Source organism: Canis lupus, chromosome 27, assembly GCF_011100685.1.
Source record: "Canis lupus familiaris isolate Mischka breed German Shepherd chromosome 27, alternate assembly UU_Cfam_GSD_1.0, whole genome shotgun sequence".
Lineage (NCBI taxonomy): Eukaryota > Metazoa > Chordata > Mammalia > Carnivora > Canidae > Canis > Canis lupus.
This window is the reverse complement of record NC_049248.1, coordinates 37,083,326-37,105,796: the sequence shown is the minus strand read 5'-3', so window position 1 is coordinate 37,105,796 and position 22,471 is coordinate 37,083,326. Positions and strand designations below refer to the sequence as shown.

Genomic DNA, 22,471 nt, shown 5'->3' with positions numbered 1-22,471 from the left:
AGAAGTCTGGGTCAATTTATTTTGCCATAAATAGTGTATCAAAATGCTTATTTCTCCACATCCTTGTTTACAGTGGATATTAGTAGTGATTTTGATTGCTGACAACTCTGACTGGTGAATCAATTGAGTCGCTTTTTTCTTATTGATTTGTAGGTGTTCTTCATGTTTTGTAGACTTCCACCGCTTGTCTTACAGACTGCCATTGGTTATAAAATTTCATTTATGCTATCCTTTTTGTCGAGGAAATTTTGATTTTTATGTAATTAAAGTATAGTTAATCTGTTTTTCATTTTATGGTTTCCATTTTACTCTCATTTTCTCTTTCAATTATAGCTAATTTTCTTCTTCTACAAGATTATTCTCAGCAGCATACAAGCATTTGTAGTATTTCTTACCAATTAAAGACAGATATCCTTTGACTAAGTGTTTTTCCACAGCTATCTTCCCATCTCTTCAAAATGTCTATATTTGTCTCGTATTTCTCTCTGCCCATTCTCTCTCGGGCAGACTTTCTTCCCTAGAGTTTGCTGGAACAGTTTTAGGGTTATCACATGCCTCTGTTTTTCTAAACCCAGTGGTTAAGTTCTCATCTTACTTGATCTGTCAGCAGCATTTGATACAGTTGATTATTTCCTCTTTCTTGAAGTGGCTTCTTCATCCCTTTGAGACACCACTCTCATTTTTATCTCCTTTAATCTTACTGGCCACACTTACTGGTTTGCTTTGCACATTTCTCCTCAAAATGTCCAAGCTTTCTTCATGGCTATGCCTTCATGGCTTTCAATGTAATCTGTATGCCTATAATTTCCAAATTCTTCTTTCCACCTCAGTTGCTGTAGAGGTAGGTGTTCTACATGTCATCTTCAATATTCACTAAGAACCTTACATATAACATCTAAGTTTAAAACTTGATTCAAATTATTGTAATTTTCCTTCATTTGAGAATGTCTTAATTTCTTCTTCACTTCTAATGGATATTTTTGGTGGGTATAAGATTCTGAGCTGACAGCTTTTTCTTTCATCATGTGAACAACACTGTGCCATTTTCTTCTGGCTTCCATTGTTTCTGCTGCATAAGCCACTACCACTTTGTCTTTCCCTATTCACAATGTGCTGTCTTTTAATGTCTGCTTTCAATATTTTCTTCTCTGTTTTTAGTTTTCAGAAGTTTAATTATGATGAGTATTTATTTTAATTTTTCCTGTTTGGGATTTGCTTAGATTCTTAAACCTGTGAACTTATGTCTCTTCCCATGTTTGGGATGTTTTCAACCATTATTTTGTCAAGTACTTTTTCAGGCCACTCTCTTTTTTATTTTTTATGGATTCTGTTTATAGGAATGTTAGATCTTTTGTTGTAATCATTTAGGTCTCTGAGACTGTTCATTGTTTTTCATTCTATTTTCTCTCTCTTCAGATTGGATTATTTTTGTTCTGTCTTTAATTAGAAACTGATTCTTTTCATGATCCCCTCCCTTCTGTTGTTTACCCCGTCGTTTGAGCTCTTTATTCCAGTTATTGTATTTTTCAGTTCTAAAACTTCCATTTGGTTCTTCTTTATATATTTATTTTGTTCTTCTATTTGTTTGCGTAGTCTTTCTGTTTATTCATTTGTTTCAAGTGTGTTCAAATATGTTTGTAATTGCTTGTTTTTATCAGTGTGTCTTCAAAATCTTTGGCAGATGATTCTAACAACTCTGTCATTCCAGTGTTGATATCTTTTGATCGTCTTTTTTCATTAAATCTGAGATCTTGGTTCTGGTATGGCATATGATTTTCACTTGAAACCTGAACATCTTTGTATAATGTTCTGAGACTTGTGTCTTATTTAAACTCCCTGTTTTAGCTATTTTCTGTGATATTGATCCGGTAGGAGATGGGAAAGTATCATCTTGTTACTTTCAGGTGAGGAGGTTCGTCACTTGGCCTTTTATTGAGAACTGAGGAGGAGCTTGTATTATTTTTGGATGGGGGTGGAAGTTCCAGTTCCCTACATGGTCTCTACTGGCACTGCAGCCCGGGTGGTCTCATACTTCTGGGTGATGGTGAAAGTCTTGACTCTCCACTGCACCTTCTCTGACACCGTCTCAGTGGAGAGGGGGCAGTATACTTTGTTATTGCTGGATAAGGGTAGTAGTCCAGGTTCCTCCCCATGTTTTCCACTGATGCCATCAGGGGCCTCATTATTAGCTGGCTAGGTTTAAAGTCTTGGTTCTCTACTCGGCTTTTTTTGTTACCACCTGAGTGAAGGTGTTGGATATCTCAAGATGATGGAAATCTAAGCTCCCTGTGAGCTTTACTAGTCTGTTTGTGGATGGGGCCAGTTTTTTTCTGTGATGTTTGGCTGGAATAGAGTGATTATTTTCTGGAAGTTTTTCTTCTATGAGACTTCCCCTTTCCTAGACCTTAGATAGAGAAAGCAAACTTTTGTTGGGATATATATATATATATATACATATATATAAAAGGAGAAAGTCTGCATTCACTAGTATTCCAGGTTACTCGCTTCTTCAGTCAAGTCTGGGATATATGAGGCCAAAAGAAAACCTCAGAAACCAGCACCTTGGGTCATAAGATCCCTCACTGATTTTCTTTCTTTGCTCCATCTTTTAGACTCTTCCTATGTTTGTTTTACAAAATAATGTTTAGTTGTACTCAGTGAGAGCAATAGGAAAAACACTATTCTCCATCTTTTCGGGGATGGAGGTTATGTCAGTAATTTTTGAACTTTATTTTCAATGGGCCCCATATGGCTCTTCTCTGTGCAGGTACCTAGAACTGGAAAGCAGTGGCCATCGGAATGAAGTCAGACTGCATTATCGCTCAGGCAGTCACCACCCGCACACGGAAGTATTTCCTTACATTTTGGCTGATGACAAGTGGCACAAGCTCTCCTTAGCCATCAGTGCCTCCCATTTGATTTTACACGTTGACTGCAATAAGTAAGTGAAATGTGCTCAGTTTAGGAAGTGGAAGATTCCAAGAAATGACTCTTAACTCACATTGCTTACCCAATATTTCTTTTTTGCAGAATATATGAAAGAGTGGTGGAAAAGCCCTCCACAGATTTGCCTCTGGGCACAACATTTTGGCTGGGACAAAGAAATAATGCCCATGGATATTTTAAGGTATTTTTTTGGCTAAGGTCATATAAATCTAAACATAAAAACATAAATATATAAACATATAAATATAAATGCTTTCTAATGGAAAATTATGTTTTGCTTTTTGTGATGTGAAACAAAATATTTGATTTGTATTTTTTTCTATTTCATCTTTTTTTTTTTTTTTTTTTTTTTACACTGGTGGTTTATTTAGCTGGCCTACAGTGTTTTCTTTTCTTCCTGAATAAATTTGATCTCTAGACATGACAGAGATGATCACAAAGTGGCAGTTGGGAGGGGAACTAACACATCACTGTTGAGATTAGGCATTCAAAGTAATAAATATCTAAGCTGTTAATATACCATCCACCACTTAAACATAACCCTTGATGATACTTTTACAGGGATGTTAATAATAGAGGATTGAGAACTTTTCAATATTCATTATTCATGGTCTTTTTGTACTTCACATAGTGAAAAGGGAATACATATATATGCACGAATCTGTCAAAACTAGAAAGCAGTCATAATTTGTATCTTTTTTTTTTAGTGCCTACTTAGAGACACACTCCATAGAACTTCATCATTGTAGATGATCTAAAAGACATCTCATTTAAATTTCTGTATCTTAAGGATGAAGAAATAAAGTCCAGAAAACTGCTTGACTACAAGCCCATAGTGTAATCATTTTCCCCCAGGGACTAAGACAGTGCCCATAATATAGAAGTGGCTCAGTGAATGGTTGTTAACTGAAGAATAATAGGTACTATGTCCAACTCATGGATTTCTTGGTAGAGTAGGTACCAGTGATTTTGAAATTGTGTTCTAAGTAAGCTCAGTAATCCTGAGAAGATGTTTTCCAAACTTAATTAAACTGTTACCTGGGGAAACGAGGTACTTTAGATGTGTTATTCTTGAATCTTAGTTTTACTAGCCTTGATGGAGGCTCATTTTTTTTTTTCTCTTTTACCTGCGCATAAACCTACTCAGAAGAGTTAAGTGACTTGCCCAAGGCCAGCCATGAGGAATTGATTCAGTGCTCACAAATCCTAAATAATCAGCCCTTATTTGCCATGTAAGGGATGGCAAATTTGTAGATGTCAAGTCTCTCCTCTATTTAACCACAGCAGCCTTTCCCATGGAACCCGGATGTGGCCTTAGAATCCTTCTCATACATCATTTATGTGTACTACTCTAGGGGTTGTAATTTTTACTGTAGGCTGTGAGTGGTGTCCAGTAGAGTTGTACAGTACACAAACTCTATAACTGTACATGGTAACAGTATTTTCATGTTGCTGCTTCCAAGTGATAGGAGCTTGTATAGAAGCTGTTTTTTAATCTAAACTCCAAGCAAACAACAGATCCAGCAGTTCCACACAGTATGCTAAAATATTTATCATCCATATTGACAGTCTACTTACACTGTGCTATTAATTAGATTAAACATGTAGAGATATAGACCAATATTTGACTGGTATATTTTGTAGGTGCATTCAAAATTGTCTTGATAATATGTTGGCACTGTCACCCTGTCATTAGACATTCTTTTTGCATTTTTCAAAGGAAGGAAGTGAAATATTAATTAAAAATGTATATATAGTCGATGCCGGAAGAAAGGGGGGTGGTAGATGAAAAGGACAGCTGAAGTGTCTGATGAGGTCATTTTTGACTACCATTGGCCTTTGCTTTAAGAGCCCAGGAAGGTGGAAGCTAATTAAGCCTTAGTGACTAAAGATACATGTGAATTTTACCTATAAACATGTGATGTGTCTTTCTGTGTAAAAGGGGTCATTTCCAGCTGGAATGTTTAAAAATTTCACTCTAAACTTTCTGTCCTCCTAAGGACTTGTCACTAAGTCTTGTGGCAGCTGTTTAATGAATCTATTGGCCTTTATAAATTGAGAAATTAGTTCTAAAAGATCCAACTGAAAAATGAGAAATGCTCAAATAAGTATTTCTCTTATGACTCAGCTTTTTCTATCCCTTTCTTTTTGATGATTGCAGTTAATTTAAAGTTGGTATCAGTTTCACTGTTGCCGAAACCAGAAGTGATTTTTGGGTTGATTTTTAAAGGTCATTTTCAAGCCTTTCTCTAGTGGCTAACTAAAAATAACTTCTCAAAACAACATGACTATTCGCTCTTAATTATATCTTGACATTTAATCTTAAGGCTTTAAAAATATTATCAATAGGAGAGTACATGGGTAATCATCCATTTTGCCTGATGTATTTCTTTCCCTTTGGTTTGAAGTAAAAGTAATGTATTCAAAAAGATGTTGTTCAGAGTTCTTGGTGAGTCTATCTTGTAATGTTTTCCTTCATGAGCTTGACTATTGAACATAATTTGGGTAGATGGAAGTAATATATCTTTTTAAAAATTTTTCACACACAGGGTATAATGCAAGATGTGCAATTACTTGTCATGCCCCAAGGATTTATTGCTCAGTGCCCAGATCTTAATCGCAGTAAGTCCATTAGTTCTTGCACTGTGTGATGGAAAGTGTGCTTCTTGCTTAATTTTGTCCAGAATGTCAGTTTGAAATTGGAAGTCCCATATATTAGTTGTCAGCATGGACTTAACTAGATTGACCTCCTTATAAATACAACTTGACCAATGTAGTGTTTGTAATTCCAGCTTGTCCAACTTGCAATGACTTCCATGGACTCGTGCAGAAAATCATGGAGCTGCAGGACATTTTAGCCAAAACATCAGCTAAGGTAAAAGCTACTTAGAAATATTGTGTGGAGAACTCAGAAATCCTTGAGGTTCTTTATAGTTTTTTTTTTTCTTATATAACCACAAATGTTCACCTTTGAGACTTTTCTCATACTATAGTGTTTGCTGGAATTGAATCTAAATCTCTGCTCATGATTCGGTAAATCAGAAATTAGGCAGATTACCTGATTTTCACACTACTTCTTACAGTAGGATTTATTGTTTATTTTAGTTTTTATTATCATTTATTAATATTTAGCTTTTCTTTGTAAGGATGGAGGTGAGAGGGCATTGTAAAAAGAATAGGGACACTAGAATAATGTCAAGGGACTGGTCCCATGGATGCTTTCTACCACGTACTGCTGTTGTAGAGTTATTCACTGTCCTAAGCATGTATCAAGTTTATCAATTCCACTAAACTGTTGTCATCTTGAATAGTAGTTACTGAGAACCTGCAGTTGTATCGTACATCAAGGGTTTGTTTCTGATACTACCGAAATTCTGAAATTTGTTTCTTCACTTAAGTAAACATGTGCCTGAAATTAAACATTTTTATTTTTATTTTTATTTTTTATTTTTTTTGGAAATTGAACATTTTTAAAAATGGAAATTGCTTTTCAGCACTGTGAGTGATGCCATTTTTACTTAGCCCCCATGTATATCTTCTAAATCACGCTCTCTTTTTCTTCAAACGTGAGAACCAAATTTACCTCAAGAAGAAGAGAGGGGGGATTTTCTTTAAAATTATAGGCTTAAAAAAATAAAAATAAATAAATAAATAAATAAATAAATAAATAAATAAATAAAATAAAATTATAGGCTTAAATATATTGATGACCACAACAGATGGGTGCAGCTATCATTACTACTACGTGCTGAAAAATAAATCCAGTGCCTCCTTAAGTATTTTGCATTTCTGTGCTGCTGGCATGATGAACACTGTGAACCCCTTCCTTTGTGCCACAGCTGTCTCGAGCTGAGCAGCGAATGAATAGGTTGGATCAGTGCTATTGTGAGAGGACCTGCACCATGAAGGGAACCACCTACCGAGAATTTGAGTCCTGGACAGACGGCTGTAAGAACTGCACATGCCTGGTACGGCTTCCGCTGAGAGTTCAAGCTAAGGGAACTCAGATGCCCCCACTCTTTAAAAATTTATTAAAACAATGTAATCATGAAAATTTCAAGACCCACTTCCTCAAGATACAACACTAAAGTGCCAGCCAACCCAGTGAAATCTAAAGAACTGAGTATTGCATTATTAAAGACGCTTGCTAGCCTGTAAAGATGATTCTGGCTTAGGAATGCTATAAAGTCTAAGTTTATTGGTGCACACATGAAGTTAGCCATTTAAATTGGGTTAGTGAAGGTGATTCCCAAAGGATTCTATGTGTTATCCTTAACATTTTGAGGGATTTTCCCCTCATGTGTTTATTAACACAGTTTAATAAAACTAAGTTATATGCGGCATGAAATATTGTGATCACATTGGGCCATATGAATAAATAACAGAGTTTAAATTAGCAATCTTTAAAAGTTTGCTAATATGGTGGAATAAGAATTAGAGGATTTAAATAAATATGATTTCTCTAATTGCACACTAATAAAGTAAAATATTTAATGCATCATTATTTCAAAAATAGGTTCATTTTCAAAGGAGATTTCCAGACTAATTTGGTTTTTAGATTTTAAATTTCACACGAATTCATTGGTTTAAACTAATTTATTGGAAAGAAGCCAGAGATCTATGTGAATTAGCATTTAAAAATAATTTCCCCAAGTTCATCAATTTTTTTTCAAAACCAGAATATCTTGCATTTTAAATGTTAAAGATACCTCTGAAATAGTCATATGTTTGTGTGCATCCATCATATGATTTCTGTTCCCTACCAAAATTATGGCACTTTAACACTAAGGCCTTCCCACCTGGTCAACCGGGGAACAAAAATCGAATTGAGTAACATGCAGGATGTGTATACTGAGGTCAACCAGGTGACTAGAGAGCAGCTGACTGCCTAGGAGTTCTGGATGACCTTCAGGAAGTAAATTCCCTGCCATCCTGTTTGCAGTCTGGTGCTTCTTGTGGTGACTGTCAGCACTGCCTCATGGTGGTGCTTAAATATCCATGAGAAGATTCTGGATCCTGAGACTGCATCTGCAGGGTGGCAGTAGCTATTCCAGAAATCTCCTGGTTTGTAGGTACTTATTTTGTGAGTAATCTGGGCAGGCATGAGGCTTACCCCTAGCCTGCTGTTTCACTGTCCATGTGTGCTCCTCATTCCCCCACGTTCTCATCCACCTCACCACAGAAGGGAGAGAACCGTAGGGGGATGTAGGGTCATCACTGGACAGAGAGGGGAGCCATTCATTGACCAACTGTGTTAGGACCCAATTCTATTCCTGTGGGTCTCTATATTACGGGTTTTACTGTCTAATAACCACGGAGAATAGTGGTGTTTATGACATTGTATGTGATGAGTTTGAAACTTAAGAAACAGATTAAAAAATACTTCTAGGCTATTAAACTGCAACTTGGAAATTCTTTAAATATTGCTTTCTTCTCAGAACGGAACCATCCAGTGTGAAACTCTGATCTGCCCGGTTCCTGACTGCCCACTTAAGTCGGCTCTTGCATATGTGGATGGCAAGTGCTGTAAGGAATGCAAATGTGAGCACAACTTTTATGATGAATACTTTGTTTTGGCAAAAGTAAAGCTTTGTATTAATAAATATTCACCCATCATTGGTTTGATCTGGGCAAACCGACAAAAGCTTTTTAGAACTAATGCAAATAGGAAGAATGCTTTCTGTACTTTGTTTAATCAGTTCTTTTCCATTTAAAAATGCTATACTTAACAAGAAAATTTTTTCTTGGCGGAATCTGTTCTGCAAAGTGACAGTAGTAGGAAAGATATGTAAGAAACTTGGTCATAGGCATTTCTCTTATTCCAATACTAGATACAAATACCTCCAAAATAGGTTAAGAATGGTCCGCACTCAGCCACGGTGACCAAGGAAATCCATGATACAAGTGGCCTTCGATAGCACGTTATCATAGGATCGTCCAGTGGGGACAGGGACGTGGTGTTAATTCATAAAAAAAAAGCTCACGCTCCTGAGTGAGGAAGCTCTTTTGCCTTTTAGTAGCCCTGTGGTTCACTTCTGTCAGGAAATGCTCTCCAAATTCATAGCTGTCCTGATGAGTTCTCTATCATTCATTCAATAACAAATTGTTGCATTTGTGTTCCTTACACTTTAAAAGATTGTCCTTAAATTCTTGTTAAAGGAGCGTTTAAAATTTAGCTATTTTCATACGAAGGAATAGGAACCTATATAAAGTGAGTTGTGGTAGTTTGTAGAATGTCCAGGGCTGTGTGAGTGCAGTGTGGTCATACAGGCACACAGTAAGACAGAGCCATGGGGGAGGGGAGGAGGGGAGGGGGGAAGAAGGGGGGAGAATGAAGGGTTGCTTGAGTTGGGGCTTTTGTTCACTCTGCTACCATCACCACTGCCATACTCTCCTCTTGCTCACACAGTGTGCAGTGTGCCACTGCTGGTGGAAGTGACGAGTTATCAGGGAAAAATCAGGAAGTCGCTTTGTAGTCCATTGATTTAATTCCCTCAGGAGCTCATTTATATTTAATTTTATTAGATTTTACGTTGAAGCCAATCCATTTCACGAAGGCATATTAGCCTAGTCAAGTAGATTCGGCTGAACCAGGAAGGACTGGATGCAGTTTTCCTTACACGTGTCACTAGCTAATTTCCTCAGTGAGGAGTCATCTGAGTTTTTCCTTGAACTTGTCTTAGTATCTGAAAGCTGGTGGGGATGTTCTATAGTTTTCTCTGCAGACAGTTGCAGGGAGGAGGAAGGAGGACCCTTTATAAGGCTTTGTATTTATCACATGACAATAGCAAGAATCAGACTTTTTGCTTTAACTTCTTTTATCCTTTTTGCACGTGTACTTCTACACTGTTACCCCTGAATATACTAGATTTGCATTAAGTGATGTCAATTTTATTAGAGACAGGCTGATTGAAATAATGGACCATCATGATAGATGCATTAGTCAGAAGTAGTGAATTTCAATTCTGATTTTACCATTTGTCTCTGTTACCAACAGTAAGCTGCCTACTAAATCAGACAAGGCTTGAAATCTTCCCAACAACATGCAGTTAGACTTAATGAAATGGTAAAATATTTTGAGATTTATTAATGTAAAGTGCTTCTGGCAGACTTTGGTGTTAATGATTGAAAATCAGCTCTGTTTGTCTCATATATCATAGAGAAAGCTGCAAGTAAGTAATCAGTGAGAGGATTACAACATCACTGAAGAAATGCCAAAATAATTTATTTGAGTCTTTCATTTTCTGTGGTTAAAAGTATTAACGATAAAGTGACTTTGTCTCCTCGGTTATAGTCAGTGAATGAATGCTGTGGAATGGAGAGGATTTATGCCTGTATTTGTTTGTATTTTGAGTATTCAAAGTACTTCTAATTCTGATGAATTCAGCATTTTACAAGAGCTAGCAAGAAATTTTCTGTAAATACCCACAGATTTTTTTTTCCTAATAAACATTTAGTTCATATGGTAAATATTCTTAAAAATTATTTGGGAATGTGTTTCCACATGCACAGTTTAAAAACCAGTCAGTAAAAATATTTTAGGAAATATGCTTCTGAAAGGTTTGTAAAAACTAATTTTATAAAAGAAAAAGTAATATTTAAACTAAATTTAATAACCATTTACTAACTTGCTTCAATTGTTGAGGTTTTCATATGTGCTGAGAGAAGCAAATAGTTACAAGAGAGAGAGACTGTGTGTGTGTGTGTGTGTGTGTGTGTGTGTGTGTCTCACTATTACATATGAGGGGAAGCAAATAATCTCATTTTTTATGTGAGTTTTCCCAGTAACATCCTTGTTATACTTTATGAGAACTTAATTTTGGTGGAGTATGAATTAAACTGCATTTTTTTTTTTTTTACTCTTTAAAAGAGAACCATAAGCCTTCCTCTTACACCCTGCACTAGTCCTGTCTTTGCAACTCTGTTGCTCTAAGGCCTTTTTAATAGAATAAAATTAACAAAATATTTTTTTCCTGAGACCTGTTTAAAGAGATTAATTACTTGTTTCTAAAGCCCGTGGAAGAGAAAACCTATAACGTAACCGCTGAATTTTATTCTGCCAATATTTAACAAAAGAAGTGCATGTGGCCCGTCGTTTTTTGGTGTTTTTTTATTGAATGCTTTCAGGCTTGCTTCAACAGAGTTGTTTGTGCAACTCTGAGAAGCCCTATTTTGTAGTCTGCTTTATATTTTCCCTCCGTAACTTCAGCTCCAGCTATTTATCCAAATATAAATACTGGTGAATAGTAAGGTTGTTGTTCTGGGAAAGAAGTCAAAGAGAACCTAGCCTGTCACTTTTCTTTATTTGAATCTACATAAGCAAAGTGTTGGAAGAAGAGGCTAAGCCTCTCCCTGCCCCTCACCCTTGAGCTGTTGTGGTGGAGTTAAACAGAGACTGAAGATCCAAAGGCTGGAATGCCAACCCAAATAATTTAGGTAATAATAATTACAACAATAATGAAGTCATATTATTTCTATTGGTTAGAAGGCAGGTGACTTTGCTCCTGATATGAGCTTTACAACAATTCTATAAGGCAGAATTTGCTTCTGTCTTCCTAATAAAAGCAAGTACATGACTTGTCCAAAAACACAATTGGTTGGAAGTCCCAGAGAAGTTCCATCTGGCATTGCTTTGCTTTTCAAGTTTACCTCTTTCTTTAAAATCATCTGCTCCAGGGGTGCCTGGGTTGCTCAGTTGGTTAAGCATTCAACTTTTGATTTCGGCTCAGTTCATGATGTTGGGGTTGTGAGGTTGAGCCCTCCCTTGGGCTCCATGCTCAGCACAGAGTCGGCTTGTCTCTCTCCCTCTGCTCCTCTCCTCTCTCTCAAATTAACTAAATAAATAAACTAAATAAAAAAATAAAATCTTTTTAAAAATCTGCTATAATTAATCTAAGTGATCTACTTTTATCCACTGGTAACTACACTTACCATGCAAAAACCGTTGGAAGTCCTAAGTCTAGGCCATGTTGCAAAGTAAGTAGGCTTTGCCTCTTATTGCTCTTTCTTCTGTGCGTTCAGCTACCATCACCACATCCTTTATCCTAGTCACAAGCTCTCCACTAGCCAAAAATGAGATTGACACAAATTCAAGGTAACTCTAGAAAATGTGTAAAGCATAAATATCTTGGGTGATTTTTAACTATGAAATAGGATGAGGTCCAGCTAATTAAAATACTCAACCCAGGCTAAGAAAAAGACAATTGTCAGAAAATAATCAACAAAAATTCCAGCAAATAGAAAGTTACTGAAAGTCACTGAGATAAAAAATTAAAGATTCCGTTTTGAACTGAAACGGTGATTCATGAAAATAGGGAATCTGAAGCAAATCTGAACTAATACTATAATGTCCCTTGAGAAGCTATGCTTAAAACAACAATAACAAGGAAGGCAGATTTCTCCTCCTTTCTGGAGAGGCATCAAATATGGGAAATGTGAACATGACCACCAAAATTGGTTGGGGTTTGTCTAATAGCAATAGTTATTTTACTTAGTACTGTCCCAAGGAGGCCAGATTTATATGAACAGATTAAAATCATCATTCTTCTGATTGAACAAGATCAGAGTTTCAATATATAATACAGATTACATTTTAATATACTATGTGGTGATTGGACAACTGATTGTATTAAACTTAATTTAAAAAGTCCTGTCAGCTTTGATAAAATGAAGTTATTATAATATCTTTGCATACTGAGTAGTTAAGTATGGTTTAAAAAGTTAAATTTTAGGGGATTTGTATTCTGGCTCTGCCACTTATTCGCTGTGCAACTTTGGCCGAGTTACCAAAGCTCTCCGCGAGTCTTAGTTATCTTCTCTGTAAAAGGAAGAGAGCAGTTTTACCTATTTTATAGGGCTAATGTGAGGACTGGATGAGTAATACATGTAAAGTGGCTTAGAACAAGGTGGGCTATTATGATTGTTTTTTGTTAAAAGAATTCTTTGTATTTTTATTCATGAAAGTGGAGGGTAGTGAAACTTTCTCCTTGGGTCATAGATGTAAAGCTACACAGGACCTTAGAGATCTTCAGAACAGCCATTTGCTTTTGGGGACGTAAGGCTTCATGATCTCAGTTTTACAAAGGAATGATGAGGCCAAGGAGGTTAAATGACCTTTCTGAGCTCACACAATTAGTATGTAATGCAAGGTAATTTTTTTTCTAAATTGTGTTCTGATCTATGATACTACTTTCTTCAAGGCCACTCTCTTCTTCAGTATTTTGGATAAGTCTTGACCAAGGTTGACAGTAAGGATCAATTTATCATGCACTAGATAGTCTTTTATGTCTGACTTCCTTCATTCAAAATCCTGTTTGTGAGATCCATCCATATTTTTGCATGTAGATGTCAATTATTCATGCTTATTGCTATATATATTCTATTTGTGTTAATGTATCACAATCCAGTCAATTATTGAAGGACAGCTGGGCATTGTCTAGTCTTGGCCTATATAAAGAGTCCTTCCTTCCATAAACATTCTTTTCATGCTTTTTGGTGTTATGCATGCCTGATGGGTATAGACCTGAGTAGAATTTTTTTGTTCAGGGGTTAAAACTGTTTTATTTAATGACAAACTCTTTTAACCTTTTGTAAAATTTTTTGCTAAACCATTTTTCTAAAGTGGTTATACCAATTGCTACACAACTTTGCCCATTCTTAGCATTTTTGATCTTTTTAAGTTTAGGTATTATGATAAATGATGTTGGTACATGGTATCATTTTGTAGTTTAAATTTGCATTTCCCTGATGACTCATGAAGATGAGCAACTTTTTAGATATTTATGGGGTAATTTCATTGATTTTAAATAATAGAAAAGCAGATTATTCTATATGTACACTTTTCCAAAGAGATTTTTTTTTTCTTTTTCTTCTTCTTTTTTTTTTCTTCTTCCTCTTCTTCTTCTTGAAGGAGAAGGGCAGGAAATGGTAGTTTGGGCTGTTTAACTCTTTTATGTTCACATTAGTGTGCAAATATGGATAATTCTAGCCCTGTCACTTAAAATGCATAGCAAAATGGGGACAGAGATGAAATGACTGCCACTTAAGTAATTTGGAGATTTTTTTTAAATGAATGACAGTGAATAAAACTGATTCAGAGACTTTTGAATATGTAAATATAGGGATGAGGAACAAAAATCAGTGGGATATAATTCACTGAGAGTTTCTTTGTTCTCAAAAATAAAGAACACAATTTATATAACATATGTAGTTTACTTTAAAAAAGAAAATCATTTTGGAGCAACATAGGCAATAAACTTAGCTGTCTCTACAGTAATGCTAGAAGCATGGGAGATATGCAGTATGTGTTTGAGGTTCTCATTGCCTGAACACAGTTATAAATGAGTTGGCCTTATAGAGACACAAGGGGCTACATGACTAGAATACCAGGGCTGAGGGGATCTATGCAATAATGAAAAATGTAAAAATAGCAATCAAAAGGAAGATGTGTTGTTTTACTATCAGATGTGGTATTTTTAGAAAGTTCCCTGAAAGTCTGTAGTTTCTTAGAGAATATAATGTCACAGCAAAAAACTGAATGAGCTGAGAGCTAATGGTGTTGCTATAAATCCTGTGTCCAGCCCTCCTGGGAGCTGCCCAGGAGCTAGCCCCCATAAGCAAAGGGCAGAGGAGACTGAAGAAAAAGGTAGGTCACTCCAGGTTGGCAATTATAATAATAGCAAAGGGAACTTACAGACAAAGCCTGTCTTGGGTGGCAAGAGTAACAGATTCCCTCACCTGCTCTCTGGATATCCACAGTTTATAAAGATGCCCTAATTGGGTTCAGTCACCACCACTGTGCCCGTGTTTTCAGCATCACATCATTATCTGAATACTAAGCCTTTGGAGTAGCCTTTGGGAGTGAGAAAGGTAGACATAACCCACATTCCAAGGGCAGGGGAGGGGAGGAGGAGCCTCCAAGTGCCTGGGTCCAGCTCATCTGTCAATAGGTAGTCATGTTTTTTTTTGATGAAGTTCCCTAACCACTTGGTTTGATTCCGTCTTTCCCCCAAACTGGCTTAATTTGGTATTTAAGATGATATTGGGTAAGTCAGAATTAATGCACTTTTCTAATTCTATATGTATATGTGAAAAAAGGGCAAGAAAGTAGTCCACTTGTGCCTTATTTATTCAAGATAATTGAGCTTATGATAGGGAATATTTTCACCAAAGATGAATCAGGTTTTATTAAAGAGAGAGTTCATCAAGATAATCCTATAGGCTTCTTAAACACTATCATTAATTTTGTGCTAATACTTTTTCATAAACTCTTCAAAAAGGCATTGGTCATGCTATCTTTTAGATGTTATAAAAACTGATAAATGTCAAATCAGTGGAAAAATACTGAACTGGCAATTTATTAATAAGCAAGAATAATTAACAATATAGCCTTCAGATTAATGACTCTATGAGACAGCACCTGATACATTTTAATGCTCTTTAGAAAAACAAAAAATTTACTGTTATTAGTCAGCTTGTAGCAGAGCTGAGATGCCAGGAAAAAGCAGGGTGAAATCAGAGGAGGATGACAGTGTTGCAATGATCTAGTTGCTGTTTCTTCTACTCCAGAGGCCAGAGTAGAGTAAGTTGTCTGACTCCATCATTCTTCATAATCCTAGTATAGAATTTTTAACGTTTTAACTAAAATAATGCATGCATTCAATAAATATTCAATGTATCCAAAAAGATATAGAACAAAACATAAAAATTTCCCTTATTCTCCCTCTCCTCCCAAACTTTTAGTTCTTGTGTATCCTTCCAGATGATTCTCAGTGCACCCACTCACATATGCATGTGTAGGCTTTTCATATATGGTAAGTGATATCACACATTTTCCTGGACTTTATCTTGGAGATTTTTCCCTATCAGCTAACTTTTAAATGGCTGCATATCACTTTTATTTTTTCTCCATCGAAGGATATTTTAGTTGTTTCTGATTTGTTGTTTTTCTTATTAAAAATAATATTGTAGGATGCCATTTATAAACAGTCTTGGTGCATTTTTATAGGGTCCTATCTATCAGGTAAATTACTAATGATGGAATTGCTAGGTCAAAGTTTTTGGCACTTTTAAATATTGCCAGATCTTGCCAAATTACTCCACAAAAAGCTGGTCTTGGATGTTTTTCCCCTTTGACGAGGAGCACTAGGTGGCAGCTCTGAGGGAAACCTGAAGACACCACTTGTCTCTGCTGTTTCACTAGGTCTTTAAAAGAGCATCAGGATGGCTTTTTTTTTTTTTTTTTTAATCCAGCGACCTTGACAAGGTAATAGCAATTCATGGAAGAGCCTTTAATGAGAGACAGTCTATGGCAGCCTGAACTTTCTTGTTTTACCACAATGTAGTCTAGTGAGCTCATATGAAATTATTGTTGAAGTTAATTGCTATTCTGCATCTTCAGTAAATTCCATAGATGGCATAAGAGTATACTGAATTTATTTTTTCTGAAATGAGAGTAGTTTTCCAGAAGATATAACACGGGGGACTGCCCTCTGATTCTGAGGCATTATGCTGTGCCTATTTAATCATGTTTTATTTTAAAATAATAAAGAGTATCCAGCCTCTAGTTCTTCACTCTGAATTGTAATTTCTCTTCATTATTAAGATTCTTGAATAAATGTATTTTGTAGATTTTTATTATTTTTCATGCCCCATTACATTTTCTCAAAAGAATTTCTCTGCCCATCTAATGACATTGCTTAAATGGCCTAAAACTCTTCAGAAGAAAGCTTTATGCAAATCTGTCTGTAATAATAATTAAATCATACTGCCTAGCACAATTCTAGGAGACTGAAAATGGGATTCTTTAGGTGATCGGGAAACTAGTCTTCCTTAGTGGTGTAAGGTTTTGAAACAAGTGAAGGGATTTTAGATTTATAACCTAGCAAAAGAGTGATAATCTAGATATCATTCATATGAGACTCCATTTAAAAGAGAAGAAAAACACTTCTCTTAGGCAGAAAGATGCAGCTTCTTATCTGAAGTGTTGTTGGGTAATTGTTTTAAAAATGAGCATATTTTCTTCTCAATAGAGATCATACAAAATGGCATTTTGAAATTAGAATAGGAAAAATAAGATATGTGCAATTTAAAGCATCTTACAAGTTGATTTTGGCAATTATGTAGAAAGGAGTAACTCAGGAAGAACAACTGCATAATAAAAGTAAATGGACATCATAGTGCTCATTGCTGAATAAAGCTACGACACCTTCGATCCCCAGCAAAATGTATAAAACAGCATCTTGGCAGCACTGGGCTCCCTACTTGATGCTTTTGCTGTGGCCTGTGTTCTCCAGGATATATTTACAGATTGTGTAAAATTAGCCTAGATTAAAAATTAAATGACGAAAACACAATGATACACGAGTTCAGCATGAGGAAGGGTCAGAAAGGAATTTTCTTTCTTAGTGTAGAGATGGTTTTGTGATAAAGTACAATCCAGGCACATTTCTTTTTATGCAAAAGCTGGCCCCCAATTCAAAACTATTTAACCATAAAAAATGCACATGAAATGACATGGAATTGCTTTAAAAAATTGTCTTGGAGTTAGTGGTGGGAAGAGTGGAACTCGGGAATGTTAGGTTTGTAAAATATTCATTGGAATGGCTGCTGTAATCCCGTGGCTGCTCCTTGAATATTCTAGACCACATTATGCACCAGAGCCTTTGCCTAGATTTTGCTTCTGAAAGGCAGCAGCTTCCATATTCACACCCTCTTCACTCCAGTTACTGAAACTGTTGTCTCTACTGGGGACCTGGCTCTTTGGTCTCTGGAGTTTGGACCTAAGGCCATACGGCCATACTAGGTTTTTAGGACTTGAGATTCAGATCTCGAGCTTATTGTTTGTTTTATACTTTAGTTTCATTGATAGTGTAAAGAAAACTCTGGACTGGCTGGCTTTAGAATGGCCCTCACTTATACATGTTATTTCAAGTTGGAAAGAGATATCTCACAACACTTGTGCAACAAACTCAGTGACTCAGGAAATAGGATTTGAAGTCTACCTACTATAATAGATGACACACACACACATAACATTTATGATTTATTTATTTATTTATTTATTTTACATTTATGATTTTAGCTGTTGGAAAGTGACCCATACACTGATAATGTTGCTGAGACCTGTCCAAGAAAGTATGAGGCTGCATGCAGGAGCACATCTCTTAGCTCAGGGCTTCTCAAATTTTAATGGGAATATGAATATGAATCACCTGAGGATCTTGTTAAAATGAAAATCATGTTTCAGTGGTTCTGGGGTGGGGCCTGAGAATTTGCATTTCTAACCAGCTCTTGGATGATGGCAATCCTGCTGGAACATGGAACACATTGTGATTAGCAATGACTTAGGTAGTGGGTGTGCTGTGCTTGTTGCCCAGTTTCTCCACGGAGCTTTCTTTTCCTCTCTTGAGTCTCCAGTGTGTAGTAGGGTCTCAGAATACCTGCTCTGGGGTTTATGTTTTAAGCTGACGTTAATTAAGTATATTCTGAGTGTGAGGATTTAACATGAGTTATTTTCTTGCTTGTTATGAAGATGAGGAAACCAAAGCTAAGTGAGTTTCCTTCACTTGCCTGAGGTGACACAGCCAGTCCAGTGGCAGCACTACATTTTGAAACATGCAGTGGTTTTCAGATACTGTGTCATGTGATGTGTAATATATTTCATTAGTGGAAATAGAAAATCAGTTTGAACAGACACGAAAACAATTTATGATGTCCTGGAGACAGCACTAATTGTGCATTCAAAGGATATATAAATTCTTAAGAAATATAATTTTAGGGTTATAAGTATTATTTCTATGTGCTGTAAGAAAGGAGACAAAAAATATAAATTTGCACTCATTACTAAAGTGAAGTGTCTGTGTCCATTATAGGAATCACAATTTTTCATTACTTTGTAATACTTCATATTTGGAACAGAAATTGTTGATTTTAATCATTTAGGAAACGGAATCTCAAGAGTGCGTGCTTTCTGGTCAGATTTTTATTTGATTTTGGTAAGAAAAAGAACAGGACAAACCTGTTGAATTAAAACTTAAAAATAACCAGAATTCTTAAAAGTCAGTGATCAAAAAAAAAAAAAAAAAAAAAGTCAGTGATCATGGAGTGATCTCTTTGGTCTAAAATCTTTTTTTTTTTTTTTTTCTTTTGAAGTTTTCTTTGGATTTTCATTAGATGAGGTCTCTTTCTAAATGTGCTTGGTGGAATAATTCACATGAGTCTGCTTTCCCAGGCTTCTAGAAGCCTGCTCTGTCTCATAAGATATATAGTTTTAGTTTATGCCAGGTGGCTATGCTTAGATGGATCGTGCTGTCTTGGTGTTAAATTAAACTGTTCTCATCCAACTTGTAACTATGCATGTCCCACATACATTGATGTCTGGTTTTTTTATTGTAGGTCTTGTAAGAGTAAGAAGATTAATAAAAGCAACCCAGTACTAGAAAACTTTAGGACAATGCATTTTCCACAAGCTTAAATTCCCTTTTCTCCTGTGCAAAGATTCTCCCATTAATCTGTGTCTTTAGAATTGTGCTCCCTGCCTCTTGATTCCTGAGTCTATTTCAGAGATGGTGACCTGGGAGGAGGTAGTGAACCTGCACCAGTGTCCCTTGCAATGATGAAACCCAGTGTGTGTGGACAGTCTTGGATATTATCTCAGCTTTAATTCAACCTTTTTGAGTCTTTTTGGCCAATTTCAGGTCCCCACAATTTATGAGCATTATTTGTAAGAAGATATGAAACAGGAACTTTTTTTTTTTGCCTGAGTTTTTATTGTTATCTTGATAAGCTAATTCTTTACTATGTTTGGAGGAAAGGGGAGAAATGCAGCACGTAACACATTCTTTTCACATCATTTTATGGATAAGCATCATGTTTTTAAACCAATAAAAAAATCAAGCTTTTCTGATCACAAATTAGGTCATCACACAGCATGCAGTATTACAAATTTCCCATTAATGTTTGTGCGTGTAGCCTACCTCCAGGATTTCTCAGGCCCCAAATCTCAAAAAGGTCACTTTTATTTGTTGGTTGAAAAGAAGGGAGGGGGTGGGCTAGTATAGAACAAGATGGACATTGTGCTTGTTCACTGATTGATTTCCTCTGTTAATGCCCCTTCAGACTATGATTCCTAAGTGCTCAAGGACCTGGAACTGGGGGAGACGGTCAGTACAATGTGAAGTGGAATGTAAGAATTGGATTAACTGTCCTGGCTGAGTCTGCCATATGTCCAGGAATGAACTTGGGAGCTAGAGAGCTTGGAATAATTCTAGAAATAGTAGTATGGGGATGATTGTTCCATGCATATAGAACTTAAGTGGAATAAAGGTGAAATTGTACCTTACCACCGAGTCTCTTTTCTATAATTTTTACTCATTTGAAAAGTAATAGTAAATACCTTCTATGAATTAATTCTGCTAGACACGGGGGATATGGTAGTGAACAAAATAAGATTGCTCTTTGTCCTTAAAGATGTAATAATCGGGATCCCTGGGTGGCGCAGTGGTTTGGCGCCTGCCTTTGGCCCAGGGCGTGATTCTGGAGACCCAGGATCGAATCCCACATCGGGCTCCCGGTGCATGGAGCCTGCTTCTCCCTCTGCCTGTGTCTCTGCCTCTCTCTCTCTCTCTCTGTGACTATCATAAATAAATAAATAATTAAAAAAAAAAGATGTAATAATCAAGTCAGGAGATAGACACTAATCGTATAATGATCAAATATGCAATGCAATGGTTGTAGCAGTACGTTGTTGATAAAGTGCAATAAGTGAAATTCATCTAGCAAGGAGGCCAGGGAAGGCATCCTTCAGAAAATGATGGTGCAGTTGAGATATGATGAACCAGTAGCCTTACACTAGTGAAGAGAATGTCAGGCTGAGCAAATATAATATGTAAGGGCTCTATATCAGGAGATAGGATGTTGTGAAAGGAGGCCGGTGTGTTGGTGTGGCCGATGCGTGGAAAGTCAAGAACATGATGTGAAATGCAGCTGGAGAGATAAGGAGCCAGATTCAGGAGTTTTAGTTTTACCCTAAGAGCTATAGGGTGCAAGTTACATATTTTAAGCAAGGCAGGTCTATTTTTTTTGTAGTTATCCAGAGAAGAAATGGTGGTAACTTCAATAGTAGTGGTCCTAGCAAGTTAGCTTCTTGGATATATTGTGAAGGTAGAGCCAACAGGATTTCCCAATAGCTTGATATGGGTATGAGTAAAGAGAAGAGTCAGCATGACTCCAAGGGCTTTGCATTGAGGAAGTAAAAGGATGAAATTGCTATTAACTATGATGGGGAAGGCTGCTAAGTGAGCTGGATGTGGGAGAGTGACTAAAATCAAGAGTTCAGTTTGGATATGTTCGGTTTTAGAGGTGTAGTAGCCACCTAAATGGAAATGCAGAGCAAGCAGGTGTATATCTGAATCTTTTTCTTACCTTTTCCAAGGTAAGAATTAGAAGTAAAAATTTGGATTGCTGAAATTTTTTTTCATATGTTTATTGGAAATTTTTATTTTTTAAATTAATTTTTCATGTACATCATCCACTTTAAAATTCAATGATTTGTGTTTTCTCTTCTTAATTTGCAAGAACTCATTTTAAACTCATCTATTATATATGTTGCAAATATATTATTTTTATAATGTTGCTTCTTTTATTTAGTGTTTCTCGATATAAAGATTTAAAGTTTTATGCAATTAAACCTTTTGCTCATGCTAAAAAAGGCCTTCCTACTTATAAAAATATTGACCTTCTAACCTCTGAATGGCCCCTCTTTTTTCATTTGATTTTATGATTCATTCTTTTTTTCTTTTTTCATTTTAAGTTTAAATAAACAGATCTATTTTTGTGTACATGAGATAATAATTCTGGTTAACTATTTTTTGTCAAACAAGTTCCAGTAGTATTTGTTGAATAATCCTTTTGTTCAATGATTAACTTCCTATTTTATCTTATATTAAACATTTACATTCTTACAACCCATTTCTAGGATTTCTATTCTCTATTAATCTGTCTCTTGTGGTACCTATTCTACAATATTTAATTTTTGTATGAGTAATTATCTTGGAAAACAAATCTATCCTCATCTACCATTCTACCATTCTTTTTTTTTTAACATTCTAAGTTTATTTCCGCTCGTTTATGCTTCTAGATGATTTTTGCATATCATGAGAATTACCTGTTCCTAAAAGGTTTTAAAAACCCAGGTATATGTGTATCTGATTCTGGTACCTTTTTTGAAATAACTCTTTGATGAGTACCACAGAAAAAGGTTTTATAGTTATTCTTATTTGTTATGTTGTATGTATTAGTGAAATCAATCTCATGGTTTAAGATTTGAAATACTTCAGAGATGAAGTAATTTTGGCTGTTGACAAGTTCAAGGGTACGGCGATAGAAATGGATGCCTAAATGATGAAGGCAGGAAATTCACTCTATATTAGGAGGCAAACAAACTTAGATTCTAGGTGTTGAACAAGTATCCAAAGGCCAGTTTCTCAAGACAGATTAGAGAGGAAGATTGTTTTTCAGGTTCCAA

General features: G+C 35.9%; 1 protein-coding gene across 3 annotated transcripts in view; it reads left to right on the top strand.

Annotated features, from left to right (window-relative positions):
- The window catches only part of NELL2 (neural EGFL like 2), a 381,289-nt gene that overhangs the window by 142,619 nt on the left and 216,199 nt on the right, over positions 1-22,471 (top strand). For all 3 annotated transcript variants that reach the window (XM_038577411.1, XM_038577410.1, XM_038577409.1), the window contains 6 exons: positions 2,768-2,941; positions 3,031-3,127; positions 5,496-5,568; positions 5,739-5,821; positions 6,786-6,914; positions 8,385-8,487. In XM_038577411.1, the coding sequence (XP_038433339.1) occupies positions 2,768-2,941; positions 3,031-3,127; positions 5,496-5,568; positions 5,739-5,821; positions 6,786-6,914; positions 8,385-8,487 (659 nt within the window). The remainder of the gene's footprint in view (positions 1-2,767; positions 2,942-3,030; positions 3,128-5,495; positions 5,569-5,738; positions 5,822-6,785; positions 6,915-8,384; positions 8,488-22,471) is intronic.